This window comes from Trypanosoma theileri (genome assembly GCF_002087225.1).
Source record: "Trypanosoma theileri isolate Edinburgh chromosome Unknown TM35_Tth_98_V1, whole genome shotgun sequence".
NCBI lineage: Eukaryota > Euglenozoa > Kinetoplastea > Trypanosomatida > Trypanosomatidae > Trypanosoma > Trypanosoma theileri.
Genome location: NW_021639940.1, coordinates 14,546 through 23,913, shown reverse-complemented (window position 1 = coordinate 23,913; position 9,368 = coordinate 14,546). Strand labels below are relative to the sequence as shown.

The 9,368-nt window shown below is 41.3% G+C and overlaps 5 protein-coding genes across 5 annotated transcripts; all 5 read right to left on the bottom strand.

Annotated features, from left to right (window-relative positions):
- Positions 1–770: 770 nt before the first annotated feature.
- Positions 771–1,715, bottom strand: TM35_000981120 (uncharacterized protein; the record flags this gene model as incomplete). The annotated part of the gene is made up of 1 exon (XM_029031583.1): positions 771–1,715. The coding sequence occupies one exon, from the start codon at positions 1,713–1,715 to the stop codon at positions 771–773; it is 945 nt and encodes a 314-aa protein (XP_028877133.1).
- A 594-nt stretch (positions 1,716–2,309) lies between these two features.
- TM35_000981110 (uncharacterized protein) lies at positions 2,310–3,239 on the bottom strand (the record flags this gene model as incomplete). Its single annotated transcript, XM_029031582.1, has 1 exon — positions 2,310–3,239. The coding sequence occupies one exon, from the start codon at positions 3,237–3,239 to the stop codon at positions 2,310–2,312; it is 930 nt and encodes a 309-aa protein (XP_028877132.1).
- Positions 3,240–5,117: 1,878 nt separating this feature from the next.
- Positions 5,118–6,176, bottom strand: TM35_000981100 (uncharacterized protein; the record flags this gene model as incomplete). Its single annotated transcript, XM_029031581.1, has 1 exon — positions 5,118–6,176. One exon carries the CDS (start codon positions 6,174–6,176, stop codon positions 5,118–5,120), a length of 1,059 nt encoding a protein of 352 aa, XP_028877131.1.
- A 671-nt stretch (positions 6,177–6,847) lies between these two features.
- On the bottom strand, positions 6,848–7,732 carry TM35_000981090 (uncharacterized protein; the record flags this gene model as incomplete). Its single annotated transcript, XM_029031580.1, has 1 exon — positions 6,848–7,732. The coding sequence occupies one exon, from the start codon at positions 7,730–7,732 to the stop codon at positions 6,848–6,850; it is 885 nt and encodes a 294-aa protein (XP_028877130.1).
- Positions 7,733–8,566: 834 nt separating this feature from the next.
- TM35_000981080 (uncharacterized protein) lies at positions 8,567–9,367 on the bottom strand (the record flags this gene model as incomplete). Its single annotated transcript, XM_029031579.1, has 1 exon — positions 8,567–9,367. A coding segment is annotated over one exon (801 nt), but the record flags the coding sequence as incomplete, so codon positions are not given.
- Position 9,368: the final 1 nt, after the last annotated feature.

The following is a 9,368-nucleotide window of genomic DNA, read 5'->3' as shown; positions in this document are numbered from 1 at the left end:
ATGCATCTACATGTGTAAAGGAAGAATAATAACGCTGAAACAATAAAGAAAAAGAACACAGGAAAGGAAAAATGAATAGGAGAGATTACAACAGTGCAGCAGAGAAATAATACAAAATGTAACAACAACAAGAGAAAATAGTCCCACACAAAAAACCATGTTTACAGTACCAATCATCAGTACAACTCCGCAGAAAAAAGAGAATGCACACAACCCACTGTACTGCAGAGGACCCCCAACCTGAAATCAAAAAAGCAAAAAAATTTAAAAACAGAATCAGCTGCCACAGCACATACAGTACTACAAAAGTACATCCTTCCATAGTCATGTATAGGAAATTATCAATATATATGTATGTATATTTTCTTTTACTTTTCCTCTCTGGACAAAAAAACAATCCAAACAAACGCAAATCAAGCAAAAAGGAATCAACAAATAGCCCATATTCTACAGTAAACGGCCAAATACAACTACTATCAATGTAAAACGTTGCACACTTAATAATATATGTATAAAAGTGTATCTGTTATATATATTTTTTCTCTCATTGCACAAGGCAAGCTGTCATTGGTGGAAAGAAAAGCACACAACAACCTAGCCAAAACCACACACAAAGGAGTAGCATATATAGGATAAAAACAAACAAAAAACAGTAAAATAAAACAAAAAAAAGAGAAATTCGCAACAGGTGGAAGATTAGTTAGACTGTAGGGATGCATGCAAAAAAAAAGAAAAAGAAAACAAAGGATGACCTGAGTCACACCACACCATCACACAAGAATACAGGCCAGTGTAACCACAATCAGTAGTGGTACACGCACCCACACAGAACTGCTGATACTGCTGCTGCTGTCTGCATCACCCTTCTTGTTGTTTGTGAGTTCAGGAGGAAGTGTTGTTGTTGTTGTTGTTGTTGTTGTGATGGTGGTAGTGGGTGTTGTTTCTGCATTCCCCATATCACCTTCTTGGTTACTTGTTGACCCAGTTCCTGCAGATGTATTGTCATTCCCAGGTGAAGTTTCAGAGCTACCAACACTCTCTGTGACTGTATTGGTAGAAGAAGAGGTAGTAGAAGGCTGTTGTCCTGCACTCTCCTCGTTCGGTAGAGTTCCACCTGCCGCCTTGTCGCTGTTTTCAGTTTGGCCTTCAATCGCAGTCGGACCACTAGGTGCCTCACCAGATGGAGAAGGGACTTCACTTCCACCAGGTTTACTTGAGTCACCTTTGGGTACATGAAGATCTTCTGCATTTACTTGTTCCGGTGAAGTTACCTTAATTTGTTCTTCTGGTGGTGTACCATGATCCGCAGGAGCACCTCCAGTTTGGTTGGTTTGCAATTGTATTTTGCTATTAGGATCTTCTTGTTCTTCTCCTTGTCCTTGAGGTAACCCCTCCCTGGGTGGTTTTTCGCAGGGTTTCTGCTGTCCTTCTTTACTAGAAGTGCACGCCGAAGCAGCAACACCTCGTTCAGGTTCCGCACCTGGGGAAGTACATTTATCATGTGTTGAAATACATTGTTCCTTTGGACAAAGCAGACCATCTTTATTATTACCTTCAGCGCAATGAACAGGAGTACCTTGAAGAAGAATCTTTGTCTCACTCTCCGTATCAGGGACTTGGTCGGAAAGATCGGCGGCTGGCACTTCTTCAGCGAGGACGTGCACACACGCACAGGAGAGCAGGAGAGCGAGGATACACAGCACGTGGCGCATCATTATTATTTCCAATGGTTGCAGGTATTGTTATGGATATCGTTGCACCTGTCTTACTCCAATGGAATGCAAAAGAAAGAAGGGAGTGAAAAACAGAAACAAATAAACATACACAATACAACAAAGACTCCCAGTGGGAAAGAGAGAGAAGCAGCAATTGCACAGTAAAGCAAGAAAAGGAATATCCCGCTTGTAGTGATAATTTGTACCAATTAATAGAAAAAAAAAGAAAAAGAGAAGACCACACATTACCCAAATAAGAGAGAGAGCCAAATACACACAATACCCCATGGCTCTAGTTCATGTAATAAATTACTGCACACACACACATCTGTGTGTACTAGCAAGAGATGTATACCGTCAGTGAGCAAAACAGCCCCGTTTTCTGCAAACACACAACGGAAAAAGCAAGTAATGGAATTATAAGAAAAAGGAGAAACACACACACAAAAGTAAAAGTAAAAGAAAAGATATTCCAATTAGAAAGAGAAAGCTGGTAAACATATTATTAGTTTATTCACCCATGGGGGATATAAGCAAATATGATAAAGTTAGTATAACCATTATTATTTTTTGCTCTCAAGTGAGTCCCACCGTTCAGTACACACTAGCGGAGAACAACACAGTCACAATCAGCAGCGGTGCTGCAGTGCGCATCCACACAGAACTGATACTGCTGCTGCTGTCTGCATCACTCTTCTTGTTGTTTGTGAGTTCAGGAGGAAGTGTTGTTGTTGTTGTGGTGGTGGTGGTGGTGGTGGATGAAGGTGATTCCTCATTATTGTTGTTGATGGGAGTGTCAGAAGTTGTTCTTGCCGCTTCATCTGTACCGTTCTTTGATTGGGAGTCCTGTGTGTCAGATGTCTGTTCCTGCTGCGTACTCTCTTCTTGAGCGTTAGTACCACTTGTACTGGGTTCAGTAGAAGAATTGGGATGTAATCCATTTTGAGTCTCCTGTGGTCTTCCTGCTTGGTCAGTATTAGTAGCAGGCGCATCTTCTCTAGCAACCACGTTGTTACTCGGGTGATCCTGTCCCGCAGAAATGTGCCTGTTGTCTTCAGTGTTCTCATGCTCTGCATGACCACCAGTTTCTTTTAGAGAATCTTGTTGGGTTTGTGAAGGCGAAGTAGCAGGAATCTGTGATTCTTTTTGTCTCAAATCAGACTGAGTACCACTACCACTATTTAAAGTGGTAGTATGCGAGGTGAGTACTTCATTATCCTTCCCGAGTTGCTTCGCATCTTCAGGACGACCAACAACAAGTCCAGAATCTCCCTGCTGAGCACCACGAGCACCACCACCACCACCTCCAGACTCCATAGGAGGTCCATCAACACGAGAAACCTGATCAGACTGTCTAGGTATCGGTTCCGGTGATAGTTGAGGTGCCGGTTTCTCTTCTTTACAAGTAGGCTCAGTACCAGGTGTGCAAGGTCTACTAGAACCTTCAGGAGCAATAGCTTCTGGTTCCCTCTCAAGATTAGATTCATCACTTGCGCCTAACACGCACACAAAAGAGGTGCTCATTATCAGAATGATAATGAAGAATACATGGCGTGGCAGCATCAATGGAGAAGTCATTTTTTTTGGCGTACTTTCACTAAACTGTACATAAGAAAGGGAAAAAACAAAGAAACAATTGAATGTGAAACAGATAATACAGCAAAAAAAAAAACCACAAAAAACCACTGAAAAAAAAAAACCAACCCACACAGAAAAAGTAATACCCCAAGTATGCTCAGAATACCAATAAAAGGGCAAGCACACAATTCCACTATAACGAAGAAAATCCCAATTAACACGAAACAGAAAAACATGAAACTATAAGTAACCAACAAAAGCAAGTAACATACAATTATATAGCTCTCTATTTGTTGGACAGATTATAGCATATTATTAATTTATGTGTAATAGATAATATTTGTTATCACTAGCGAAAAACATAACAGCATAACAGTTCAAGCCACAAACGCACAAGCACCCAGCACAACAAACAGCAAACAAAACGATATTAACCATTAGCCCAACTTCTTCAGTAAACACAGAAATACACCAACTATGGGTGTAAGTCTATATGTGTATATATACGCAATTATAAATATAAATTCATCTCTTATTATTATTTCATTTTTCTTTTCACTGCAAAAAACAGTTCATCATCATTACAGTGCAAGCCCAGGTGCACACACAGAGAGAGAGAGTCTCCAAGAACACACACACACACAATGGAGTAGCAATAATTATAATTATAGGATAAACACAGAGAGCAAAAACACACAAAACACACATTAACATTAAGAAACAAAAAAGAAGATAACTCCCAACAGGTGAAAGATTAGTTAGACTGTAAGGATGCATCCAAAAAAAGAAAAGAAAACAAAGGATGACCTGAGTCACACCACACCTACCACTACTACAATCAGCACACAAGAATACAGGCCAGTGTAACCACAATCAGTAATGGTACACGCACCCACACAGAACTGCTGATACTGCTGCTGCTGTCTGCAGCACTCTTTACATTTGGTTCAACATTAGCTGCAGTGCGGGATTTCACAGGACTCCTTCAAGTTGAAGTGTATTCCTTTTCATCCTCTTCGTATTCCTCATCCTCAACTTCACCCTCAACGTCATCATCTTCCTCATCGCTCCCATTCCCAACATCCTCAAGACGTTTAACAGCCACATAAATAGCATGATGAACAAGAGAAGGAACACCAACAGTGGGAGTTTTAAAAAAGGGCATCAGAAACTTTAGGACTATCAGCCCATACTAACCCACAAGCACAATAGAGTGCAAGAGTTAATAAACAGAGCAGATAACACCTCGCCATTACAGCCTTTGTCATTGTTGTGTTTTACTTCAATAGACTGATACAAGAAAGAAGTAGGAAGAAAGATGCACACATAGTAAGTGGATGCAGGGCACAAATACTCACAGTGGAGTAGAGAGAGAGAAGCAACAACTGTACACTAAAACAAAAGAAAAAGAAATATCCCGCTTGTAGTGATAATATGTACCCCTTAATAGAAAAAAAAAAAACACATCCCACAATAACCAAATAAGAGAGAGTGTGTCCAATAAAACACACAATACCCCATGGCTCTAGTTTATGTATATTAAATTACTGCACACACACACACACATGTGTGTACTAGCAAGAGATGTATACCGTCAGTGAACAGAACAGCCCAGTTTTCCGCAAACACACAACGAGAAAAAGCAAGTAATGGAATTATTAGAAAAAGAAAACACGCACACATAAAAGGAAAAGAAATTTCAATTAAAAGAGAAAGCAGGTAAAAAGATTATTAGATTCATTCACCCATGACGGATGTACGCAATTATGATTATGTTAGTTTAACCATTATTATTATTATTTCTCCTCAAGTGAGTCTCACCGTTCAGTACACAGTAACGGAGAACAACACAGCCACAATCAGCAGCGGTGCTGCAGTGCGCATCCACACAGGATTGACACTGCTGTCAACATTAGCCTTATTCTGCACTGTGGAAGTGATGTTGCTGCTGACCTGTGTGTCGGGTGCGGGAGGAAGTGTCGTTGTTGTGGTGGTCGTGTTCTCGGAGCTCGGCGGAGTAGTGGAAGTGGTATTTGTTTCTGGTGAGTTTGGTGCGGCAGTTACATCATCAGTTGCAGTAGATTGCTGAGTAAGATTAGAGTCACGAGAAGGAGTCGCGGTTGATTCTTCACTGACAGTATTCTCGGTGCTTGACGGAATAGTAGTATTTGTTTCTTTTGAGCTTGTTGTGGTATTTTCAGACTGTGTTTGTGGGTTAGTTTGTTTTGTATCAACCTCTTCAGTTGAGTGTTCCCCTGAACGTGGATTTTCAGTTCTTTCTGATTCAGGTTTACCTTCTGGTGTAGTGCGTGGTTCTGTAGCTTTTGTAGGTGATGGAACAGTAGCTGGAACAGGAGTTAACTCTTGTTGGATTCCACTAGTCTCCACATAGCTGTCATGAACTGTGGATTTCTCCTCCGTTATTACTTCCTGCGGTCTAATTGTATCTTGATGTCCCTGTCCAGCAGCAGGTTCCACTCCACGAATGCCAGGTTCACCATTTTCATTTTTCCCCTGACCAAGTGTGCCTTGTCCCTTCACATGAGGATCTGGTATTGTAAGGTTAGGATTATCATAAAGATTTGAAAAGATTGCTGTGGCGCTATCGGTGCACTTCTTTTTGTACGGCTCACAATCATGCTCAGTTAAGACAGAAGTGCATGCACGCCACTTGCTTTCGCCACTGCGGCGTACAAGAGGCGCTTTGTCGGCCAAGCACGACACCTCCACAACAGGTTTCGTATAATCATGATAAGAATAATCACGCCAATAAGGAGCAAGTGACGCCACATTGCTAGCAGTAGCCGTCATGGTATACCCGCAGGCGCAGCACAGCACAACGGCCAACACACACATCACACGGCGCATCATCATCATCATCATGAGAGAGACAATAGTTTGGTTTGCGTAAAAACACTGATCTAGAAAGAAAGACAACCAAAAAGTAAAAAAGAAAATAAATGAAGTATCACACATGTTAGGACACACAAATCAATTACCACTATGGAAACTCACATCGTGAACGTAAAACCTACCAGTTAAAGAATGCAATACAGCACAATAACCTCAGTAAGAGTAAAAACAAAGAAAAAAGCCCACACTCACAAATATCTTTAAAAAGGCTCAGAGACCACCTAGCAAAATCATCAAGCAAAGAAACAGATATTAACCATTAGCCCAATTTATCCAGTAAACACAGAAATATTCACCAACTATGGGTGTAAGTCTATATGTGTATATACGCAATTATAAATATAAATATGTATCTGTTAACATTATTATTATTTCTTTTCCCTCCCACTACAAAAAGCAGTTCATCATCATTATCATCACAGTGCAAGCCCAGGCACACACACACAATGGAGTAGCAATAATAATAATTATAGGATAAACACAGAGAGCAAAAACACACACAAAACACAATATCATTAAGAAACAAAAAAAGAAGATAATTCCCATCCGGTGGAAGATTAGTTAGACTATAGGGATGCATGCAAAAAAAGATGAAAAGAAAACAAAGGATGACCTGAGTCACACCACCATCACCATCACAATCAGCACACAAGAATACAGGCCAGTGTAACCACAATCAGTAATGGTACACGCACCCACACAGAACTGCTGATACTGCTGCTGCTGTCTGCATCACCCTTCTTGTTGTTTGTGAGTTCAGGAGGAAGTGTTGTTGTTGTTGTGGTGGTGGTGGTGGTTTCTGTACCTCCTGCAACCTCTTCCTGATTACTTAGTGACTCACTGTATGCAGGTGTAGTGCCATTCTCAGGTGTTGTAGTACCAGAACCATCACCACTCACTGTGGCCGAAGTGTTAGAAGAGTCAGCAGAAGAAGGTTGTGTTGCCGCAGTTCCATTGTTATCTCCATTATCACCCTCACGTGGTGTATGGTTGCCGTTGCTTCCAGTTTGGCCATCATCTGAAGACTCAACAGCACTCCCCGCAGAAGGGTTAGGAGGAGGAGTGAGAACAGAAGTAGAAGATTCAGGAGTAACTGTGGTAACAGAACGAATACCTTCTGTGACTTCCTGATTTTCTTCGGTACGACCAGGAACGTTGCTTCCTTCAGCATTTTGGCCAGAAGGACCTTGCGTACCCGGTTCACCAGAAGATTGTCGTTGTGAAGAGTGAGCATCAGGAATGGAACCATTAGTGGGATTTCCCTGATTTACTCTAGTATCGTCAGAAACATTGTGGTCTTCGCCAGTATCTCCAGGAGGGCCAGCATCACCTGCTTTGCCAGGAGGTCCAGCATGACCAGGGTCACCTTCAGCAGAATTAGCACACTTTTGAGCTTGACTATCTTCAGGAGTACAACCACCATCAACAACTTCACCTGAAGGCAGTTCAGAAGTATCAGCCGCCACACATAAAGAGACTATGCTCAAAAGTAACGCCACCACATACAACACACGGTAAAGAAACATCACAGCAGCAGTTGTTTTCCTTATTTATGGTATCTGAGTTGCACAAAGAAAAAAAAAGAAAAGAAAACAATCGTAAAATAACCACAAACACGTTCCCCGACAGTAACAGAGAGAGCAAAAACAAAAACAACAGTCATACAAAACAACACCATCAAAATCAATATCAACAGGAACCACAAACACAGCACCGAATCAAAACGAAATTTTTTTTTTAAAGAATACCCACAGCATCATCAAAGACACAAATCAGAAAAATATGGGTACACTTCAGTTAGTACGCACTTAGAAATATAAATATGTATCAGTTATTATTCATTCCTTCTGCACGAAGAAAAGCACAAAAACATTTTGCAGGGCCACAACACAGAAGATGCACCTCAACAAAACCTAAAAGCAAACAAAAAAAAAGAAACAGATATTAAACACTGAGCCCAACTTACAAAGTAAACACAGAAATATACACCAACTATGGTTGTAAGTCTATGTATGTGTGTATGTATACGCAATTATAAATATAAATTCATTTGTTATTATTATTTCTTTTTTCCTTTTTCTCAATACAATAAAAACAGTTCATCATCATTACAGTGCAAGCCCAGGCACACACACACAGAGAGAGTCTCCAAGAACACACACACACAATGGAGTAGCAATAATAATTATAGGATAAACACAGAGAGAGCAAAAAACACACAAAACACTTTAACATTAACAAACAAAAAAAGAAAAGATAATCCCAACAGGTGGAAGATTAGTTAGACTTTAGGGATGTATGCAAAAGAAAGAAAACAAAGGATGACCTGAGTCACACCACCGCACCACCACACCAGTCAATCAGCACACAAGAATACAGGCCAGTGTAACCACAATCAGTAGTGGTACACGTACCCACACAGAACTGCTGATACTGCTGCTGCTGTCTGCATCACCCTTCTTGTTGTTTGTGAGTTCAGGAGGAAGTGTTGTTGTTGTTGTTGTGGTGGTGGTGGTAGTAGTGGTGGATGATTCTTCATTATTAGGTGTGTTGACAGTCTCAGAGGTTGTGCTTGTTGAGGTATTGGTATCAACTGTATTATTGTTTGGTTGAGAATCCTTTGTGTCAGTTGTCTGTTCTTGTCTCCCACTGTTTTCTGGAGTGTCTGTGTTACCTGTACTGGCTGCAGTAGAAGAATTGGGTTGTGCTCCATTTTGATCTCCCTGTGGTCCTTCTGTTCCCGCATTGTTCTTCACAGCTTCACTTTGAGAATTGTCCATGTTTGGAGAACCTCCATCATGTGCAGGTTTCTTCGTATCCGTACTCTTTTCATTCCCGGTTTCACTCTCTTCAGTCGCTTGTGTACCAACAACTCCAGAAGGATCTGGCGCTAAAGGTTCAGCAGCATCAACAGCAGGACCTTGAGGAGCTGCATGAGTTAAAGGAGGAGCGGCAGGGGCAGGAACTGCAGCAGTAGTACCAGAACCAGGAGAGCACCCAGGAGTACCATCAGCATTAGTGCACGTAGGAGTACCATTAAGAACAATCTTTGTCTCACTCTCCGTATCAGGGACTTGGTCGGAAAGATCGGCGGCAGGCACTTCTTCAGCGAGGACGTGCACACACGCACAGGAGAGCAGGAGAGCGAGGATACACAGCACG